The 24,293-nt window shown below is 38.0% G+C and overlaps 1 protein-coding gene across 2 annotated transcripts in view; it reads left to right on the top strand.

The window, feature by feature from the left end:
- TRMU (tRNA mitochondrial 2-thiouridylase) overlaps positions 1 to 24,293 on the top strand; it is a 497,373-nt gene that overhangs the window by 326,751 nt on the left and 146,329 nt on the right. For both annotated transcript variants that reach the window (XM_044088386.1, XM_044088385.1), the window contains 2 exons: positions 22,262 to 22,362; positions 22,771 to 22,915. In XM_044088386.1, the coding sequence (XP_043944321.1) occupies positions 22,262 to 22,362; positions 22,771 to 22,915 (246 nt within the window). The remainder of the gene's footprint in view (positions 1 to 22,261; positions 22,363 to 22,770; positions 22,916 to 24,293) is intronic.

The following is a 24,293-nucleotide window of genomic DNA, read 5'->3' as shown; positions in this document are numbered from 1 at the left end:
TAGATAGGACCAAACAATCAAGGAAAACAGATCAGTTGTTTGTATCCTTTGCAGAAAACAAATTGGGCAACGCTGTCACAAAGGTCACTATTGCCAAATGGATCAGGGACTGTATTACTCAAGCTTATATTTATTCTAACAAAGAGCTTACCACCTCCATCAAGGCTCATTCTACAAGGGCTATGGCTACTTCGGTAGCATTTCATTCTAAGCTTGCTATTGGTGACATTTGTGCTGCGGCTACATGGTCTTCCCCGCACACCTTCATTTCTCACTACAAATTAGATGTGGCATCTAGAGGATGAGCTTCATTTGGTTCCACAGTGTTCAGGAGTGTTTCCAATGAGCCACCCGGGATTTAGGCGCTAGGGACGCTGTCCCATCAGTCAGAATGTAGGCAAGATAGGATCACATAACATCTTTTAGTTATGTACTCACCATAACTTCAGATGTTTGGGATCCATCTCACTCATTCTAATAACCCACCCTCCTTCCCCCTTCCTTGGAGATCAGAGGATATCAGAAGGTCCGAATCCTGTTGTTTCATCTTGAAACATCTAACAATGTTATATAAACAAGCTGTGCATGTGTGCATGAATGCGGACAAACAAGATCTGGGGGATTAGTGGTGGTGCATCCTGGGATAAAGATAGCTCAGCCAATTAGAGGCCTCGCTCTATAGCATAAGCATGCCGAGTCGGAGCCGAGGGATCGGCTCCGAGCCCATCAGTCAGAATGTAGGCGAGATGGATCCCAAACATCTGAAGTTATGGTGAGTACATAACTAAAAGTTTCTGACTATTTTGAATTACTTAACAAAGGGCAGAGATTGGGTTATTTCTCTGAAATGGATATCAATAAGAAATTTAATGTTGAAGGCTCTAGGATGGCTTTATTTTATTGTCTTCCAAAAACACACAGAAGTCTTTCACAACTTCTGGGGAGACCTACTGTTTCAGGTTGTAATTATTTTTTGCATAACATAGGTCTTTTTTTACATAATTATTTGTTATCTATAGTGAAGACCCTGCCATCCTATATCCATGACGTTTTTGATTTCTTAGATAAAATGAAGAATATTGAGTGGAATAATCAAATGTATTGGATTACACTGGATGTGAAGAGCCTCTATACGAATATTCGGCATGAATTTGGGATTGAGGCTCTCAAATTCTTTTTAGGCAATAGCCCATCTACTGAATTTATAGTGGAACTTACACATTTGTGTCTAACTCATAATTTTTTTGAGTTTAATAACAACTTATATAGACAAAAACAAGGAACTGCCATGGGGGCAGCTTTTGCCCCAGTGTATGCTAATTTGAGTATGGGCCTCTTTGAAACTGAATATCTATATATAAATAATTTTTTTCGTAGGCATGTAATTAGATATTACATGTTCATTGATGACCTGATATTTTTGGCACAAGGTGGTCAGGATTTAGTTGAGAATGTTCTATCTGAGTTACATAGAAGTAGATTTTATTTAGAATTTGATGGCCTTAAAATAGGAACTAGGATCTCTTTCCTGGATGCTACATGGAGCATTGTGGAAGGTAAAAATTTATACACATCAGTTAATAGAAAATTTGAAGAAGGAACACAGTTTGTACATGGACAGAGTTGTCATCCTCCCCATACGTTGGAAGGATTACCTTTTGGTGAAGTCCTTAGGATTTCTAGGTTATGTAATAATGATTATGATTTTAAAAAATAATTTAATAAAACTATTGAGATGTTTGGGCAAAGGGGTTCATTTTTAAAAGCTGTAAAAAAAATTTTTTGAAAGTAATAATAAAAGAACAGGGGCTAGTGTTAACAAGTTTTCCATTACTTCTTGTAAGAATAAGATTAAAGAACAAATTGACACTATTTATTTTGTAGTAAAATAATGCAACAGGTTAGGTATTATTGGGAATACTTTTGCTCCCTTGGTAATGTGACAGCTTGGTTGAAGGAAAAGTTGAGGATTTCCTTCAGAAGAGGGAAAAATATTCAAAATTTTATAGTTAAGAGTAAATTTACTATGCCTTCCATGTTTTTGGAACATAGAGTATTATCTAGTGGGACTTCCACGTGTGATAGGTGTAAGGCATGTAAGTTTGTGGTTAGGAGTTTTCCACAAATTAATAATATATCCTTTAGGGGATCATTTTACTTGTAACTCTGAGGGTGTTATTTACGCCCTCAGTTGCCCCTGTAACCAATTTTATATTGGAGAGACAAAGAGGTCATTTAAAGTTAGACTGATGGAACATGCAAGAGATATTAGTAATAGGAAAGAAGAAAGTTGTGTTGCAATGCACTTTAAAGAATTTCATCAGGGCAGTAATGAGGGGTTAAAAGGAACGGTGCTAGAGAAAATTAATGTATCTCATTTTGATGTAAATAATTTAAAAAAAAACAGTTATTATTCAAAGAGGCTGTTTATATTTTAAAGTTTGGCACTTTATACCTTCATGGGTTAAATGAAGAACTGAACTGGAGAGTATTAATTTAATTATTCTGTTGTTTTATTGCATTGGCCATAAACTTTTTTAACTTCCTAAGTGGATAATTAATTATTCAACTATTGCTTTTTAGTTTTATATAAAATGTATGTGCTTTTGTGGTTCTTTACGCCTTGAAGGCTACGTCTGAGACGTCAGAGGAAAAGAACTGGTTACAGTAAATCTTTTGGATCACTGTCTGGTTGTAATTTGCTGTTTCTTGGTACCTGGTGGTTGCTGTTATTCTATATAACTGCCTGTTTGAGAGGTAACTGAAGAACCAACTGATAGTTTTGGAGAGGAGTTTAAGGTGTGAGAGCTTAGAGAGTAATGAGATGTGGGAAATGGTATTGGAGGCCTTGGATACGTCTAAGAAAAGGGAAGATACTATGTTTCCAGAGTCACGTGCCTGATTGATATTGTCAAGGAATGATAGGAGGGCAGTAGTGGTACTGTGGCTTGGTCTAAAACCATGTTGTGTTGGGGTGAGGAGATGCTTTTCCAGAAGGTAAGGTAAAAGTTGAAGGCAAATGCATTTTTCAAGTATTTTTGAGAGGGGGGTGGTATGGCTATGGGGCGGAAGTTGGAGATGTGAAGATTGGGTAGAGATTAAGGCTGCCAGCCTAGTCAAATAGAATTTGATACATAATTCTGGCATTTGTAAATATTTATTATTTATTTATTTATTTTATTTTATTTTACATTTGTTGACCGGGATAGTCCGACTGGATACATGTCCATTTTCAGTGGAGGCCCGGGGAGAAAAGCTCCAAGATAATAATACACATTGAACATTTAGTAAATGCTAGTTTCAAGCAGATTACAGTCATAAGCAATACCAGCATTTAGCACATATAGTACTTATTATAAAACACTTTACAAAACATAACATTATTTTCAAAGTTAAACATACATAACATTACATTCAGGTTTAAGACACCCTAAGCAGCAGTTATACAATTGACCCTCCCTGAAATGGAGTGGTAGAAAAAGTTAGAAGTAGTTGAAGGTAAGACTCCTAAGAAATAGAGAGGTCACAAGTCGGGGTTAGTGCAAGGACCTAACCAATGAGTTTTGAAGTATTTCTTGAGTTTGTTTTTTAATTGAGTTAGTGAGGGTTCTAGGGTCAAGTCAGCTTGGAGTCTGTTCCATATTTTTCCAACAGAGTTGGCAAACAGCGAGTCCCCAGCTGAGTAGTTGGATTTGTATGTTTGAACTAGGAGTCTATTGGATGATCGCACTGGGCAGGTGCTGGTGTAGGGGATGATAATATTTTTAGTGCAGGTGTATCTTCTGGTTGGTAAAGGACTTTATGTGCCACTATTAGCTGGTTGAACTGCAGTAGGCATGGCAGTTCAAGCCATCCTAGGCGATTTAGGTTGTGACAATGGTGTGTCCGGTAGGCTGTGCCAGTAGCAAATCTGGCAATGTGGTTATAGCAGGATGATAGTTTATTAAGATTTGTTTTGTTTAAGTTGGAGAATAGAAGTGAGGCATAGAGAAGAGTTGATAGCAGATGGGAATGGGCAATTGCAGTTCTAGCAAGTGGGGTAAGGAAAGGTTTGATTCTGTAAAGAGAGCCAAGTTTTTTATTAATGGTTTTGATAGTTTGATTGATATGCACATCAAACTTCAGGTTGTTATCAACTATGACACCCAGTAGTTTAGTTTTGGCTTCTGGGGATATGATAGCGCCATTGTTAGCAGTTATGTTGAAGGCTGGCATGGGGGTCCTGCATGTGGGGGAGAAGAGGAGCAACTTAGTTTTGTTGGGGTTTAGGATTAGATGTTGATTGGAGAGCCATTTTTCCACTGTATTGAAGGTAATTTGAGTTAATGTGAATAAAGTAGCTGGTGAGGTGTCAGAACAAATTAAGGTGGAGTCATCCACATATTAAATGCAGGTAGCATCTGGGATGACTGATTGAAGGTAGTTGATAAAGATGGAGAAAAGAAGGGGTCCTAGTAATGAACCCTGAGGGACTTCTAATGTGATGGGTAGGCGAGATGATAACTTGTCCTGCCATAGGACTGCCTGTTGCCAGTTCTGCAGGTAGGATTGAAACCACTGGAGTGCATGGTTGTTTAAGGAGAAGGCCTTCAATACAGGCGTGTGTCTTAAATGTAAAGAAATGTTGTTTCAACAATGTGGCAACATTGCCATCTGCTGTAAGGAAAACTAAGTCAAGCATTTCAAATCTTTCTTTTGAAATTAAAATTACTTCATCACTGCCTTTGATGTTTTACAATTTGGCTCTGGTCTGGCTAGATGAAGGCTTCCTGCCTATTGTTTTAAGGCTAAAGTTAATGACCAGATTTTACATGTGGAATGTCCTTTATTGCTCAAGTGTAAAATAATGTAAATGCAGTTTCTGTGTGGCCTGGGAACCGGGAAGGTGTAAAAGATGATATAATGTTTAGCAGAACTGCAGTTTCAATTTAAACAGTGAGTACCAGAGATTATTAAGCATTTTTTATCTTGATATCCAACCTACAGCACTGCCTGTGGTTTTAAGTAAGTTATCTTAGAAGTGTGTTTTTTTGTAGAAATAGCTAGGACTATAAATATTAGACTAAGTGTTTTTCTGTTATGTCATAACTGTACTACAGAATTATTTTAAGTTTGTGTGATCTCTGAACTCTTGAATAGCACTGTGGTGTAGTAGTAATGTCTTGTGGTTTTAATTATTTATTATTAAATATTTTAAAACCTTTTAACTGTGGCTGGTTTATGTAGAGATAAATTAAGCTCTAGAGTACATTGCATGCTTATAAGTAATCTTGTAATAAGCCCTTCCAATAAGCCTACACTACTATTGGATAATAATATTGCACACTAATAATTGGACACCCTTTTAAGAGCCTTTGAGCAGCTGATAATTATTAGCTGGTGGTGGCAGTAATTACTACTGTATAGTCTGGATAAAGGGGCACAGCTAGAGAATCTGTGTCAGCCTCTCCCAGGAGTTTCTCTGAAGTTGCATAAATACTTGTCTCAATGTGTGTGTGTGTGTGTGTGTGTGTGTGTGTGTGTGTGTGTGTGTGTGTGTGTGTGTGTCAGCTACTTGGACAGGGACACGAAGCACTGGTTGGACAGAGAGGGTACTGGAGGTTAGCTTGCCAACTAGGCTGAGACCTGGACCCTATAGCTGTGCCAGTGGGGAGTCTTATTGGGGACCTGGGGAGCAACCAGCCCCAGACTGACTGTGATCTCTGTGTGCACTTCAGGGGAATTGTACTTTACTGTGTGTATTTGTTATCCTTTCTTCTTATATGAGATGCCCTCTCTAGTGTTAGTGGTGAGGATGTGGCTCCTTGATTGCTGGGCCAGGGCACGGGCATCACAGGAGATGTCAGTGTTGTTACCTCCTTTATGTAAGGGAATGATGAAGGCCTTTTTTTTCCAGAGAAGGGGGACATAGGATTCTTGGATGGAGCTGTTAATTAGTATGCATATGGGGAGAGCAATACCCTCAGCAGCTAGTTTGAGAAAGTGAGAAGGTAAGGTATCAGGGGCATTAGAACAGGGTTTTAGTTTATAAAAAAAGTTTTTTTTATAGTATTGACAGAGATAGGTTTGAGAGAGAAGGGAGGGGGTGTAGTATTGGTGGAGGAGGGAGAAGAGTGTGAGGGGGGAGAAGTAGAAGGGGAGTGAGTTTTTAGGGAAGGATGTGGTTAGTTTGGCTACTGAGTTAATGAAGATTGAGTTAAAGCTGGAGGCTATGATTTGGTCTGGAGCATTAGGGTCAGGCCAAGAACTGTCTTTTCTTCCAGGGTTTAGGAGGGTGGAGATACTGCTCCAAAATTTTTTGGGGTTAGTTTTATGATTGTTTTGGAGCTTGCAGTAATAAGATTTTTGGTCAGAGTCAATATATATACATATATATATATACATATATATATATATATATATATATATATTTTTTTTTTTTTTTTTAACTAAATTTCAAAGTTGTTTATATTCTGTAAGAGAGTTTGCTGTTTTAAGTATTTGGTGAAGTTTCCACTGAGCTCAAAGTAGAACTTCATAGAATACACAACTGCAAGTTTGCCCAACTTGTCATTAAAAACATCAGCACACTCTGAAAAAGTAGTGTTAGTGAAGTTGGAATTGGGACGTGCTTAATTGATGAACTTCTTTAGTAAAAGAAAGCAGATTCATTCTCATATTGTCTCTGAGACCTAATAATGACTGCTCAGGTTTTCAAACTAAGTAGAATAATAAGCTATAACAGCTCTTGGCCACATAGTATGAAAGCACTACTGAGCCTTCAGTTTGAATTTCTTCACCTCCATAAGCAACAAGGTTCGCATAACTGGTCACATTTAGTTGTTCACCAGCTCTCACCTTAGCAAAAGTATCTGCAGACATATCATTATACTTTGAACCGATGTCTACTTTGAGCTCAGTGGGTTTACCATTGATCTGGACAGTACAAAATATTTCATTATTTGCCAGTAAATCTACTGCATCAATCTTTTCACCAATTACTGATACACCGTCTACATAGAAAGCAGACTGTTGCAGTTCAACTTGATCAATTTGCTTTTTCAAATGATCCTTCTTTATAACAGTGTGAGGTTTACCTGATTTGCAAAATGGTTCCATTTCTTACGTGTATGGTATTGCTGACCAAATGCTAAGCACTTTTCTCTTTTAGACTCATGGTTGTCACCACAGTTGCAACAGTTAACAATAAAGCTTGATTTGGGTTTTGCTGATGCAACTTTGTACGGTACTGAGCATGCTTGTTTAACTGAACTAGTCTTAGAACGTCCTGGAAGGTTGCGGGACCTCCTAGGAAAACTCTCAGGGGCAGCAGCTGCCACATGCTTAGGCCTGTTTCCACCTGCCACATGTTGCTCTGGAGCCTGCTGAAACCATGCTCTTATCACTTGCAAGCATGTTTGTGTGTCTTTCTGTAACTTCATGAATTTGACAAATCTCAATAGCTTTGCTCAGTGTTAAATCACTGTCAAGAAACAAAATCTTTCTCACAGCAGTATTACTAATACCACACACGGGCCTTTTTTTATTAACTCATCTTTCAGGTCACCAAATTACCCGTTTTAGCTTTATTTCTCAGGTCAGTAATATAAACTGCAAAGGTTTCTCCTTGTTTTTGATCTCATGTAAAGCAAATGCCTGTCTAATGTAACAACTCTGTGGTGTCACCTGTTTCACACTTATTTCTTCCCAACTTAGTGCTTCCCTGTTCTCAATCATCTATTTCTAATACTTTAGTTTCGTCCTTCTCTGACTGCATTTGGCCAGTATATTTTTCCCACCCCTGTCTTTAGTCACCGTCCCTATTGGTAGTATGCCTTTCCTCCACTGTTTAATTCATTTTTGTTAAACATTTTTTTATATCTTTCCTCAGCCCACCAAATAAACTAGGCAATCCTTTCCCCAAATTGCTGTCCCTAAAGATTTCTAAAGGATCTTTTTGTTTCAGCCATGGGCAGTTAACTAAGAGCATGTCCTTTCTTCTTGCTTCATACTTTGTACTTTGACACTTGGAGTATAACAATAATCTGAGCTCCATAACATTTTTTCTTATACCAATCGCTTCTTGACCTCCTCTGCTTTTTGGCAGTGCTAGCTCAGACCAAGCAACTCTAGGGCATTCACTTGCCAGACAAAGTTTCTTACTGAGTTATGTAGCTCAGCCAAGTTTGCTTTCCTGGGTTCTGACCAAAAGGCTTAACCCATGTATAACATATTGCAGGAGTACCTGCCAGTTTTTTACTTGTAATTGATGATCAAAATCTAAGTTCAGTGCTTTAAAGTTATTCAATTTTCCTGTGATAGTGTTATAAAACTCTGCATATTTTAATGCAACTGAATGCTGTAATTGTCCATTAACCAAACACTTAAGTATAATTTTGTCTTGTAATTTAATTTGTGTGTATACTCTGCACTTCTACTACATCTTTCACATTAATAGCAATTGATTTTGTCTTATTTCTGTTAACTTTATAACTTGAAAATTTACCAAACTGTTGTAATTTTGCAAATAGTCTGGCCAGGCTTCTCTCATGATTTAATTTCTGCAAGTCTTTCGGTTTCTAATGCCATGATGGAATGGACCCCATTCCTAAGTCAAAGTATGATTAAAGGAAGTGAAATTAGTATTGTTTTGATCTTTGATGTTAGTCAAAGGTGCTCATTGCAGCCCTCCCCAGTGTGCCCAGAACTGACTCCTTCTGCAGTTCATACTGAGTTACATGTATCAGTAGCATATCTAAATAAGACTGTACATTTTTTTGTGAGACCCATTGCTCCTGCTACTATTGGAACTGTCTGGGTATCCTTCATCCATGTTCCTTTCATTTTAACTGCAAGTCCTGGTATTTTATTACTTTGTGTATCTGTACGTAAGACACTAAAATCACTGGGTGTAGCAATTTCAATGATCAATGCTACTTTTGTCTTCTTTTCAAGGACTACCATATCTGGTTGTCTCACATCTATTTTTTGAACTGTTGGTATTGGGTGAGCCCATGTGATATAAACTTCATCATTCTCTATAATGCTTTGTGGTTCATATTTCCAGTACTTCTCAGCTACGTCAATATTGTGATGTTTGCACAATTCCCAATGCAACAGTCATACCACATTATTATGTCTTTCAGACTACAGGCCCTATTCATTTAGTGTATCACATCCAACAGTAAAATGTGCAACTGTTTCCAGTCCTGTTTTACAGATCCTGCATTTCTCTGTTTCTCCCACATGCTCAGTGGACTTTGTAAACCAAAGCTTACATAGTCTGCTATCCTGGACCGCCAGTGTTAACCTTTCATCTTTTGGTTTAAATTCACCTCTCCATAACCATTCCTGCATTAGATCATGATAGACACGAGGTTGTTCCAGGAGTTTTCTGTACTTACAGCTATATTTATGCCTTTTCCACATGTCTTGCCTTCGCATTTGATCCTTCTGTTTATATTCTTTCTTTTGTTTTTTTTGGCACATTCGGTTGCTGCCTGAGTTTTATCTACTTCTGGTTTGATTTCCATTCCTGCTTGATGTTGATATGCTTCTGCTAAACTATGCAAGGAAGTCATCTTGGACTTGTTCTCTTCATGTTTTCAAAACTTTCACTATGTTTAGATCTGGTGAGGTCAGTAGATAGGCATGCTGTCCTACGATTGCAGATCTGTACATGTAATCAATTTCGAGGAGGCCCATACCTCCTTTAGAACAAGGAATGTATAATCTTGGTATACACTGATTTTTATATATCATTTGATAAACATGAAACATTTTTCTTGTTCTCCTGAACAACTGATCCAGTATCTTTTGGGGCAAGTCAATCACCCCATAACTGTAAGCTAGAACAGGAAGAGCAAATTGTTTTATAGCTTGGATTTTGTTCCTAGAGTTCAGGTGTGTTTTCAGTATTAATTTTAGTTTTCTAAAATATTCCTTACTTAATTTTGTTTGTAATTGTTCATGTTTTATTGTCTGTCCTTCGTCAATTCCCAAATATTTATACACTCCTTCCTGCGCAGGTTCCTTTATATCACATTCTAGTCCTAGACCAGTGGTTCCAAAACTTTTTCGATTCTCGGCTACCTTGCTGAGTCCAGGTTTTCCCAAGGCCCCCCACGGCGTGCATAAAGTGCATAGTTCATTCATTTATTTATTTGACATTTGTTTAACGAGGCTGCCCGACTGGACTAGGAAACCTGGGAAGAAAAGCTCAAAAGTACAATAAAAAGGCAATTACCAAAAAAAAGTGTACATTCTGCTTAATAGCATAACACTGCTCTACTATGGCTGAGAGGTAAGCAAACCTAATGGCAACCTTATTAACTTTAAGTTTATAAGAGCAATATTTAAAATCTGTCCCTATTATTTGGCTCTGTCAACTGTATAGATTTTTGCAGAATGTCCAGATTTTTGCTTCATATTTTTGGTCTTTTTCTCATAAAATTGCTGTTTTCTGGCAAATCACTGGCAGATCATCGAGGATGAAGTCAGAAAATAATGACGGACAGTTGAGTTTCATACTTCATACCCTTCAGAAAATTCATGTTAATGCAAAACCTGCATTTCTATCAGCTTTCTAAGTTTGTGAGAGCAGTACTTAAAAGTGTCCCTATTTTGTGCCTTTGTACCCACACTATTTTTGGCTTTGTCCAGATTTCTTGATTTCTTGACCTAAGAGGGTGAGAGGTATGTATCCAGTGGTATGGTCCAGACTTACACAGACCTCATTGCTGCTGCTGCTGCCAGGGATCACTGTCACTCTTCACTCGCTCCCCCCATGATACACACACACACAGTCTCTTTTGCATTCATGCATGCATTCACTCACACACATCGCTCTCACTCTTTTCCGATCTCTCACACAATCATAGTCACTCCCTCATTCATATCTGCATTCAGTCACACATCACTGTTACTCTCCCAGTCTCTCTCTCTCTCTCTCAGACACACACACACACACACACACACACACACACACACACACACACACACACACACACACACTTCCTCATTCATACCTGCATTCACTCACACATTGCTCTCTCTCTCCCGATCAAACACACACATGGTCACTTCCTCATTCATACCTGTATTCATTCACACATTGCTCTCACTCTTCCAATATCACACACACACACACACACACACACACACACACACACACACACACCTTCATTCAATCCTGCATTCATTCACACATCGCTCTCACTCTCCCGATCTCTCACACACACACACACACACACACACACACACACACACACACACACACACACACACACACACACACACACACAGAGCTACTTCTTCATTCATTCCTGCATTCACTCACACATCGCTCTCACTCTCCCAATCTCTCTCACACACACAGCGTGCATTCACTCACACAGACAGACACACACACACTCATACAGGCATTCACTTACCTAACAGCCCAGTTCCAAGTGCTCCACAGCCCAGTACTGGTCCGCGGCCCGGTGGTTGGAGACTGCTGCTATACTTGATGCTAGTTCTGCTGAAAAGCTACAGTGTAGGTCTAGACTTAGTTCGTCGCAAACTAATAAGCTTAGCTGCAAAATAAATTGCGAACTGTTCACGGTTTGTTTTGCAGCTAAACTTATTAGTTCGTGGTGTTCCTGTGAGGAAGCCGCGGCTCCCCAGGGTGCCGCGGTGCACACTTTAGGAATCCCCATGACCTAGACTGATATTTCCTTTGTGTTGCAGTTTCCTGATTTAAGTGTTACTTTTGTACATTTATCAAGACCAAATGACATTCCTATTTCATCTGATAAAGTTTTGACCACTTCTAGTTGTGCTTTCAGTTTCTCATCTGATGAACCTTACAGTTTTAAATCATCCACAAAATGAAGGTGAGAAGTCTTTACACTTTGTTGTTTTCTGGAAACCAAATTGCAACTACGACTTAATCTGTTAAGTAGACAACTTGATGGGTTAAGGGCAAGACAAAAGGACAATGTTGACAGAATCACCCTGGAATATCCCCCTTTGAATTTTTATCCCTGGAATATAATTTGTCCTTTATTATGGCTTAGATGCAGAGTGGTTTGCCACTGTTTCATGGTCACTGTAAAGTAATTGATCAATGTAGAGTGTATCTTATACATATGTAAGCACTCCTTTATCCATGAATATGGGATTCTGTCAGATACTTTTTTGTAGTCTATCAAGCCATATTTAGATTCTTTTCCTTTTTACAATTCTCCATTATAACTTTATGTAACAACAAATGATCCTTTGTTCCAAATGACTTTCTTTAGTTACCTTTTTGTTTTATTGCAATGATTGAGTTTTCTTCTAAATGACTATAAACTCTGTCAGCATCAATTCAAATGTATAGTTTGTACATCGTCAGAAGGTAAGTTATCGGCCCTTTGCAGGTTCACTCTTAAGGAAGAGTATCATTTTACCTGTTTTTAATCTGGTTGGTGTCTGTTCGAGGTGCACATATAAGAAGTTCTTAGGGCTGTGTCTTTGTGTAAAGATGTTATTACTTTTAGCCAGAAGTTAGGTACTGCATCTGGACCTGTGGTTTTCTAATTAGGAAATGTTCTTAATTTTGTTTGTTTCTTTGGCTTTTATTTCATCCCATTTCATGTCCTGTACATTTGAACTTCTTACTGCTTCTTTTACTTCTTGTATCCATTCAGCATCTTTATGATCCACAGGATCTTCATGAAAATTTCTCCAAAATGTGTCTATTTCTTCTTTTTATGGTGGTGTTTGTATTTATTTTGCTTTATTTCCCAATTCTTTATAAAACTTTTGTGGGTCATCAATGAATTGTTTATTTTGTGCTTTTCCTTTATATTTATCTGCATATCTTCTAGGTTTTTCCTGCCTGTGCCAATATATTTAATTTATTATTTACAATAGCAAAATATAACTCAAATGGTGTAGTGGTACATTGCTCTGACTATGGGGTACAGGGCCCTGGGTTTGAGACTTGGCAGCACTGATTATTTTATTGCGACAGACACTAAAAAAACACAAAGCCTTCTAGAGTTATATCAAGAATCTCCATAGCAATACCTAGATTTGCTCTGAGTTACTGCACAATGGTACCTCCTATACTGAGCCATTAGATCTTGCCAACATACTGGCTGACAGATTTAGTGCCAACTTTACCCCCCAAGGACCAATCACAATACTGGAAGAATGTCAGGCACCCAGCATTACTGCAGCACAAGTTAAAGCCACATTGTTCAAGGCCAAGAATACAGCTTCCATGAGACCCGACAATATCCCTGGCTGTGTTCTACATGAACTACAAAGTGAACTGGCACCACACCTGTGTGCCCTGTTCAGTCACAGCTTCACCTCAGGCTTTGTCCCTACAGAATGGTGCACTGCTACAGTCATCCCTCTCCATAAAGGGGGTGCGACTACAGACCCTGGGAATTATTGCCTCAGCCTGACGAGTCTGATATGTAAGGCTATGGAGCGCATCATCATAGACCTAATTAACAAGGATATAGGAAATCTCCAAACTCTGGATCCCATGCAATTTGGTTTTGTGAAGGGTAGACCATGCCTGCTCAACCTGGTTGACTTCTTTGAGTCTGTCACCAGAGCTGTGGATGAGGGCAAGGCAGTTCATACAGCCTACCTCAATGTGGCCAAGGCTTTTGATACCATTCCCCACTCAGGAATTATTGATAGACTCACCAAACTAGGCATCAACCCCTATGTCACTAGGTGAGTTGCAAATTGGCTCACAGATGGAAACCACAGTGTGAAAATAGCAGACTCCAAGTCAGACTGCCAACCAGTCACGGGTGGAGTCCCGCAGGGATCAGTTTTGGGTCCTCTCCTGTTTGGCATCTACTTCTCAGAAGTCCAGGCCAACATGTAGGGACTCTGGCTGACCAGGTTCTCTAGTGATTGCAAGCTGGGAGCCATTATTAACTCCCCAAGTGATGTAGACATCCTACAGAAAGGCCTCACTGAGACCAACGACTGGTGTCTAAACCATGGTCTTAAGCTCAGTGTCAAAAAATGTGTCATCATTCCCTTTGGGAAAAACTCAGTTCCCATTAATTACCACATTGATGGCAGCCCACTGAACACTGAAGGTGTTATAAGAGATCTGGGGACACTGGTTGACAGCAACCTCTCCTTCAACCACCACATTGCCTCTGTGGTCAGAAAGTCCTTCTATGTGGCACATGTCATTACCAAGGGATTTTTATCCAAGACGAAAGAGGTCATAATCTGTCTCTACTCTTCCCTCATTAGACCATTCATTGAGTATAATCACCCATTTGGAATGTACCTCACTAAACTCCTGCAACAGCAGGAAAGGTCACAAAAGTACCTCATGAAGAGGATCCTAGGCCTTAAACACATGCCGTACATGGACAGACTCAAAAAAACTCCAGCTTTTCTCTGCCTCATATCATCTAGTAAGAGGCAATCTCTGCTTGACTTACAAAGCCATGTCTGACCCAACCCTGTTAGAAATGTTGCACCTAAAGAAATCCCAATCCTTCCGCACCACACGCTCCAGGGACCTCAACCTCATTACCACAATCAATAGAACATGCTGAAGGGACAGGTTCATAACCTAGAGACTGCCCTTGCTCTGGAATAGACTTCCCATACATGTCAAGCAGAGCACCTCACTGGCCTTTTTCAAGAGAAATCTTGTTGAGTGGATGGGAAATAGAAAGTTCACCCCGGGGATCATTCTAGTGGCTCTACTTAATAGAGGCACCAGGAACTAACGGCACTTCTATGAGCTAGGCTTGTAAAGGCTCCAGGGCCGTTGGATGAATACACAACTATGAACCTGTGAACTATGAACCTACAGTGCAAGATAGATCCTGTTCTGTTCTAGTACTGCTTATTGCTTTTATCACATTTATCTTTCTAAGTATTATTGTTGATCTTTTCCCTCGTCTGTCTTCTAATAGTGACACTTGTTTTGATCGCTTTATAGTTTTATCTATTCAGTACTTCCATGATAACATTTGATTTCTTCCTTTCTTTCTATTATTGCCCTGTATTTATATGGTAAGACTTTATTTATTAATTTAGCTGCTCAGTCGTATATTCTGTTTTCTTCTCTCACTTGAATTTCTGTTAATAGTCTTAATTACTGTGTTCATTTGTTTTATCAGACCTCTAACATTTTGGGTCTTACTGACTTTCTGTGATTTATTTATTTCATCTAGCTTAATATGTTTGTCCATCTCTATTAAATCAGGCAACACTTGCCTTAGATCATTGTCTTCTAAAGTGAGGGTATATTCTTTGTTCTGCATTTTCTGGAGGGATTTTGCAGAAAGTTCCAGAACATCTTCCTGTGACATATTCTCTTCAGCTGCATCCTGCATCATCTGTTGCTGTTTCATATTGGAACTCACTAGCCTGTCACTCTACAACATTGACTGTATCAGAGTTGCCACTGTTTCCTCTGCCTTCCTTTGCTGTGCAAATCCAGCTGAACTTTTGTTCTGGTTTCCTACTGAAGACTCCAGCATATCTTCATGTGGCTACTGATCAGATCGTTCATATTCCACCTCTTTTTCCTTAATTTGGGGACTCACTGTTCTGTCATGCTGTGACATTGCCAGAGTTGGATTTTCTACACTAAATCCTTCACTTCACTGGTAATCCATAACTTCAGTTTCTATTTCTTTAACTTCATTACGAATCCTCTTTTCTATTTTCCCCTTTTTCTTATTTTTTGTGTTGTAAAATTTTTTATATTCAGATGCCTTTGCTTGTATTTTGAAATACCTTTGGTGCTGCTCTTTTTGTATTGATTAGTTTTGCTTTCTCCTTTGCATAAATATTGCACCATAAATATTAAATATCTTTTTCTTTCCCATAGGTTGGTACTAGGCTGTCGGCCCTAGGGCCTATACAGGCCTAGCTATAACAATTCCCTGGATATTTCTTCCCACAATATTTACTTCCCTGGACCCCTGTCTAGCAGGGTGACTGACGTGATCCCCAGGGTGAATTTCCTATCTCCCATCCAATCATCAAGGTTCCTTTTGAAGAGGGTTCAGCTGTCTCCCGCTCCACCCTTTCCTCCTTATTTTAGGGACTTATTGTTCCATCATGCTGTGACATGATCTGTGGTAGACTACCTTTCCCCAAATTGCTGCCTCAAAAGATTTCTAAAGGTTCTTTTTGTTTCAGCTATTGACATTTAACTATGAGCATGTCCTTCCATCTTGCTTCATACGTTATACATTGACGCTTACAGTATAACAATAATCTGAGCGCCATAGCATATTTTCCCAAATCAAACACTCCTAGACCTATTCTGCTTTTTGGCAGAGCTAGCATTGATCAAGTAACTCTAGGGCATTCACTTGCCAGACAAAGTTTGTCACTCAGTTATGTAGCTCACTAAGTCTACTTTTCTGGGCTTTGACCAAAAGGATTGCCCCAAGTGTATTATATTGCCGGAGTTCCTGACAGTTTTTTTTTTTACCTGTAATTGATGATCAAAATCTAAATTCAGCGCTTTACAGTTATTCGATTTTCCTGTGATAGTGGTATAAAACTCTGCATATGTTCATGCAACTGAATACTTAATAATTGTCCATTAACTAAACACAAGTATTTAATTTTGCCCTGTAATTTTATTTGTGGGTGTATACTCTGCACTTCTACTGCATCTTTCACATAAATAGCAATTGATTTTGTATTATTAATATCAACTTTATAACCTGAAAGTTTATCAAACTGTTCTAATTTTACAATTTCACGGGAACATGTGCATTTAATTGAAAGTTTTGATATGCATCCAACAACTATTTCAGATCACACATCAGTAGCAACTAAGATAAAAATGCAGGGTAATGAAATAAAGATGAGACACTGGCACTTCCTCACCTACCAGTTAAACAGAGAGGAATTTAAGGAATAGGCAGTAGAAATTATTCTGGAATTATTATGGACGATAAAAATTTCTTCAAAAAATATAGCTAGTGAGTGGAATAAAATGAAAGTGGAGTTTAAAAATAGAGTGAAAATAAAAGAAAAACAAATATGGTTTGGAAGTAACAAGAAATTATTTAGAGGGACTGACAGAACAAGAAGAGGAGAAACTGCAGAGTGCTAATGAGACAATAAGGGACTTACTGGGTAATATGCATGAGTTTAGAAAGATTGATGTTAAGCAACTGTGTTTTGATAATAATTCCTGAGCACAAAAGTTTTTAGCACAACGGCTCAGGCAACAGAAAGTAGAAAGGGTTGCAGCCAAGCTTATGGAGTCTATAACAAGGAAAATAACCAGAGATCCTGTAGCAGTTTTAGAATTATTATGGAAATTTTATGAAAATCTATACAAAGCAGAGAAATGTGTAAATCAAGAAAAATACAAATGGAAATGTTTATGGAAAAATTAAATATACCAAAGTTAGAGTAGACAAGACTCAATTATTAACAGTTTAGGACAGGAGGAGATGAGATAAAAATGGCAGTGTATAACCAATCTACAAGAATGTCTCCAGGAATAGATGGTATTCCGGTAGATGTTTGGAAGCTAGGAGGGAAGAAAGTGATAAAGATTTGGAAGGTTTTGTTAAAAATATTTTAAAAGGAGGAGAGGGACCAACATCCTGGAAAAAAAGCTGTAGTGGCTGTAATATCTAAAGATGGTAAAGACCCATCAGATCCAGCTACATGTAGGCCCATTTTGATTCTAAATCATGATTATAAAGCGTTTATGTCTGTAATGGATAAAAGAATGGCAAAGGTGTTGCCAAAGTTGGATCATTATGGTTTTGTGGAGATGAGGCAAACATTTTGTATTAATAGAGCAATGATGATCCAGACGGAAGCAGAATTTAAGAAAATACCACTGTTGTCGATGGGTCTTAATGCAGACAAAGCATTCAACCAAGTAAGCTGGGATTTTATGAGTAAGGCAATGAAAGTATTTTCATTCCATGAGACAGTAATAACGTGAAATTAGGAGGATATATGAGGGATCGGAGGTAAATATTAAAGTGGGGGTTTCCTCTCTCATAATTTTTGTTTGAACAGAAGAACCAGGCAATGGCATTGTCTTTCTCCTTTGTTATTTGTATTATAATTAGAACCATTTTCAAAGAAAATAAGGGACTCAGAAATTCAAGGATAAAATTGGTATGGTAATCAAGAAAAGTTGGCTTTATTTGCAGATGATATTATTTTGTACCTGATAAGACCAGAAAAGGACATTTCAGTGTTGCGGAACATTTTGAGACAGTTTCAAATCTTTTTGAGATAAAAAATTACTGAAGATAAAACAAAGGCAATAGCTGTAAACTGTGCATCTATACATACATTGGTTTAGCAACATCCATATTTATGGGGGCATCATAAAATTAAGCACTTAGGAATGTGAGTTAAAAAGGATTCTGTTCTGGCAGCTAAGGATATGTGGGAAGAGTAAACAAAAGATAATACAAAAACTGAAAAACTGGAAGTTCTGTTTTATGGATATGGATAGCAAGGTGCAACCAGTGAAAATATTTTTAATTTCTTTAGTTTTATATATAGGTTAGGTATATTTCTATCAACCAGAGGAGAAGTTGTGGATAGCAAGTAATAAAGAGTTGAAGGATTTTATCTGGGAGGGGAAGTGGGCAAGAGTCAAGTGGGATAAGATGATCCTTCCAAAAGAGCAAGGTGGTTTGAGATTACCTGATTTGAAGGGATATTTCAAAGCTACACAGTTAAGGCTCCTATACAGAGCACAAGCAGAAAGCTGCAATTTATGGTGGAAAGGGATGACGATGATGAGATGGGAGGAACCACAAGAAGTAAGGAGAGATTGGGATATTGGATGCAGATCCTTAAGGAGAATATCAATAGCCAAATAGAATATTATATTCATGAAGTTGCAGAAAGTAGTTTAAGATCTAAGCCGACATGGGAATGGAGAAAGGAGATTCTGCCAATAGGGATGACTGCAGTTAGGGCACTCTTCTAATAGGGATGATTACAAGTAGTTGTACAGAGAATAGGGAAGGGTGTTGGAATTTATTGGAGAAAACTGGCAAAGTAACCAAGCTATTTGGAGAAGATAAGTAAAGAGGGAAAGGTAATAGAATGGGAAGAGGACAAGAATGCATTTGGACTGCAGGCTAGAGACTACCTTCTCTGTAAAGGATTGCTATCAGAGTATAGGCAAAGACAAAGAAATAGGGTGATTCTAAGTGAAAGACCAGCACTGGTAGAATTTTTAGTTGAATCTAGAACAGAAGCTGCTTTTAAAAAAGGGGTAATTAGTAGGCCATGTAAAATATTGCATGACAACTATAGGAATCAATCAGAGGTGGTTAGAAAGGATTGGTAAGAGAGATTGGAAAAGCAATTTACAAAGAAACAATGGAAGATTAGATGTTGAAGCATTGAGTGAGCTTTGATCCATTACATTTCTTTTTGAACCTTAGCAAGCTGTTTTCTTTTCCTTTTTTCATAACTAACTTTGCTTGGCATTTGTATAAGTTTAGTTCCTGCATGCAGCCCATGTGACTACAGTGAACTTGCCCATTCTGCTATCAGCCAAAACAGCTTTCACGACTCCATCCATGTAGTCTCATGTTTTATTCCACTTTCTTGTCTGTTAATGCTTTGTTTGCACATACCTGTGACAGAGCTTAGAAAGGGGCATCCATTTTTTCATATATGGTACATAATTGGATTAACTGTCTTGCCCTTTGATTACCTGTGCTATTGTTTATCCACCTCTTGCCCACACTCATCTATTATCCAATAGGCAGATGACTCAACAGTGATAACAATAGCTAACTCACCCTCTGAACTCTTATCCACTACCCAGTCTTCCTTTAATTCAGTGGAAACATGGCTCTCCAACAATCAACTTATCCCCAACCAAAAAAAAAAAACCCCAAACTGCTAATCTTACTCCCAAAAACACTGAAATCACATAAGGTCCTCCTTTTCTATCCTTTCCCTCAACAATACCCCATATAGAAGTAGAGTCTAGTACAAAACTCCTTGGTGTAACAATAGATCATCAATTAAAATTTGATATTCACAAAAATAATTGTATTAGTAAAACTCACCACAAACTAGGTTTATTATGCAAAAACAAAAAAATTCTCTCACAAGAAGCCAGAGTTGCTTGCTCATGCTTGCCTTCTTCCCTGCTTAACTTACTGCTCACAAATCCTCACTAACCCTAACTACTTTCTTCTCACAAAACTAGTCTGCTTACAACAAAATAGCTAGATTTGCTACTCAACAGTCCTACAAATCCCATCACTGTCTCTCTCTAAAGTGCTTGAACTGCCTCTCCTCCTGCTCCTTTCTCAGCTCCAAACCATACACTCTGTTCTCTATCAGCCTTCTTATTGCCAAGCCTTGCACTCTGTTATCTCCCATTATGCTCCCACAAAAAACCTACATAGCTCCTCCCAAGACTTAAGTGTCTATAAGCCCAAGTCTAAAGCAGGGTGCAGCCTATACAGCTAACACCCCATTATCACATGGAACAGACTCCCCCTCGAAATTCGAACACTCACACATCCCAGACAATTTAAACTAACCTTAAAAGAATATTTTAAATGACAATGGATTTGCCATTGCTCCAACCCTCCTTGATACACTCAACATACCAAACTTCCCCTGTCTAACTTGGACTCTTTACTAAATGGTCTGAATTTTCTCTATCGTTTATGATTTGTATTTCTGAATTATCTGTAAAAATGTTGATTAACTAAGTATTTAACTAAGTATTTTTTGCTGCTAAATATCTGTCTGTACATGTACCATTACTTTCTGTACTGTTGCATATAATAATAATACTACTACTACTAATAATAATAATAATAATAATACTAATACTAATAATAACTAGAGCTTTTCTCCCCGGGCCTCTGCTGAAAAAGGGCTTCAGCTCAGTCAGACATTCCCAGTCAACAAATGTAAAATAAAAAAAATTATATTTATGTGCTCAAGTGGGTGTAATCTCACCAGGCTGATCCCTTTCAGCTGTGAATGGTTTTCTGTTGATGAGTTGGAAATAGTACTGTTTCTCTCTGTACTTTTATGTGCCTTCCCCTTCCCATCATTGTCATTTTATTAGCTGTTTAATATGAAAGCATACCTCTCAACTGTACAGGTTTTCGCAGAATGTCCAGATTTTTGCTTCATATTTTTCATCCGTTTTACATAAAACTGTGGTTTTCTGACAGATCACTGGCAAATTATTGAGGACTGAAGTAAAAAAAATAATGGAAGACATTTGAGTTTCAGACTTCATAAAATTTATGTTAATGCAAAACCTGTTATTCTATCAACTTTCTAAGTTTGCAAGAGCAATATTTGGAAAGTGTCCCTATTTTTGGGCCTTTGTCCCCCCATTATTTGTGGCTTTGTCCAGATTTCTTGTGTTTAACCAATTGTATAGTCCTTGTTTATTGCTTTCCATTCCACTGTGCCCATAATACTTCTTTCCCCTCTGTGGGATCTGTATTGCAAAGTGCCATCCCACTGCTAATGCTAGAGGTATTCTTACAAAATCTTTTTCTGTATATCTGCATATTATTTTGTTTTGTCTACTGTTATTTCCCAGTCCTCTCATTTATGCCATGCTGCTAACTTTTTTAACATCTCACTGCTGAAGCCTTATGCCCCTTCCCAAAAATCCTTTCTGCTTCTGACTCCCCTCAAGCCCACTCTCGTATTCCAAATATTCATCCACCTCCTTCTCCGCCCAGTTTTCCAGAACCAGATTTATTTGCAGCCCTTCTGTCTCATTTATAAATCTGATCGTTATTTAACTTACTCCTTGACTATCACCCCTTCTTTCTAATAGTTAATTAACTGTAATACATAATTAATTGTATTTTATTATTTGTCCAGCATGGAACTAAACCAAGGATCATTTACACTGTAAACCTGGTAGAAGACATTTGCTCACATTTCCAGTGCTTGCAATGTTTTTAGTGTTACATAGTGGTAACAGTGCTTACCAGTTTAGTTCAGGTTGGCCAGATACTTGATGCCAACATGGTATATTTTTTCTGAAAGAAAGGTGGTTGTACATATTACTTGTTGTGAAAATGTTCTGTTGTTTCTATGACTTAAAGATTTAAGTGAAGTGTAAGAACACTTTTCTTGTTGAAAAAGGAGCACAAGCAATCTGCATTTATGGATTTTACTGAGACAATGCTTTCAGTTTGAAAATGTCAGACATCACATCTACTCTGCTTCTGCTAAGACACTATGTTTTTTATTAAGTACTAAAATGTATATTTCTGAAAACACTTTCATCCAGGTTGGTTTTTATTCACTCTGGGCCAAAGGGCGAGAATAGGAGGCCAGCGAGATGCCTGGTTTGTTGTTGATAAAGATATAACGACAGGAGATGTTTTTGTGGTGAGTATAACCTGTAAAATGTGTGCAGTTTATGAGAACTGTTTCTGCAATTTAACTAGGAGATTAAACACTCAGTAAAAATGTTTATATTTTTCACAGAAATCTATTAGAAAATCCTGTGATGGCTGCTAGTATTGTCATCAAAACTGAAAAAGAGAACTGTTTTCATCAGAGGAATTACTGTTCCTTACAAGACTTATCAAATTACTTTAAAAGACTGTTTTTGTTTTATTTTGCCTTACAAGTACAAGGGTATGATGCACTGTCATCAGCCATATACAGTTTAAACATTTTTCTTTACTTATTTTTCTACAATACATCTGAAATTATCTGCCAAAATGAGTGATAGCTTTTGATCTGAATCTCATTATGATGCTCAAAAGACCATTATATAAATTTGATATTTAGGCACCATCTACAAATCATGGAGCTCTGTTCAGAGACACAATACGCACAGATCGTGTCCACTGGATCACAGAAGAACCTCCAGCAGAACTTGTACAGAATGGTATGATGGAGTGCTATTTCCGTTTCCAGCATCAGATGCCCCTTGGTAAGAAAGTTATGTCTCATTTTTCAAGTCATGAAAGATCCAGTCCCATTTTGTCTCATATTTCTTTCCAAAACTAGTGGCTCTGCAAACAGCTGCACTATGGGCTTAAAATTATACCCAACAAATAAACAAAACTTACAGGAGGGGCAGGTTCCTTTCGCAATGTATTCCCAGCCTATGAAATAAGTTACCACTACAGGGTAAACAAACTACTGTTCTTTTTATCTCTAAGGCAAGTCTTAATGATTGAATGAGTAGACACAAATTCATACCAGAGCTTTCATTTCTGGTCCTGTTTGATCTGGGAGGTGAGCTCTATTAAATGTTTGAAAAGGGTGGCAAGAACTTTTATGCATGGCTGTGCATTTTTTGGTCCCATAATCACTTGCCTGGTATTGTTCCTGAGTTCTGGTAAGTAGGATTTATGTGTTCAGTTGTCACTATCAAATATTTTGGAATCTAGATTTCAATCATATTTATGATTTTGATTTATTTTCAAATGATGTATTTTGTCTTTTTAAGTCTTGTTAACAGATATGCCTTCTAATCCACAGGTAGTTTCAGGGCATACTAGATGCAAAGTGGTACTTGCAGAACCATAACATTTTGATGTTTTTTTTTCAAATCCTTCCACAAGAATCACTTTGTTTTATAGCCTGCTGCCAAATGGGAAGGAATTCTGGGCTGAAGAACTGAGAATAGGAAAAAAAACATCTTAACCCAAGCAAAGGATTTTCAAGCCACAGGTAGCAGTCAGTCAGTCAGCTTATGCATTACTGCATAACAGAGACGAATCTGGAGAGTGACTGCAGCTTTGTTGAAGTGTATTAACCCCCCAGCTGTTTTGCGCAGGAATGGGCATGGCCTGCGTGATTGACGAGCCAGCAGCCGGTGATGCAATATGCTATTGGGGCATGATTGACACATCATGCAGATTTGCTGGTGATATCATGCATACATTGCTTCATGATTACTGTATTTCAGGGGTAAATGAAAAGGTAGTCAGTATTTCACAAATAACTTTTGTATTCTCCGTAAGCAGACAAGCAATAAAATTACATCAATAAAAGAAAAACACTATGTTTCGGGCGGCCAAAGAAGAGCAATCACTAAAGCTAACAAAAGAATTAGTGATCTCGTTATGAAGGAAATAAAAGACCATCTAGGCAATTACTTGAACCATTCCTGATATCCACTAAAAGAAAAAATTGTACAGTTACATATACAAAGCTGACCCTGAAAGCCACCTGTCTGTGTGCTCACTGTATGCCTAGCAACCATGAATGAAGTTGGTAAACTGAAGAGTTAATTAATAAACTTCTGTTTTTAATGTATACACTGAATGATGAAAACAACAACTGGTATGTACTTGGTAAAG

Source organism: Protopterus annectens, chromosome 11.part0 (assembly GCF_019279795.1).
Source record: "Protopterus annectens isolate FY-2018-M chromosome 11.part0, PAN1.0, whole genome shotgun sequence".
Taxonomy (NCBI): domain Eukaryota; kingdom Metazoa; phylum Chordata; order Ceratodontiformes; family Protopteridae; genus Protopterus; species Protopterus annectens.
The sequence above is the reverse complement of the archived record's forward strand: the minus strand, read 5'-3'. Positions and strand labels throughout refer to the sequence as shown.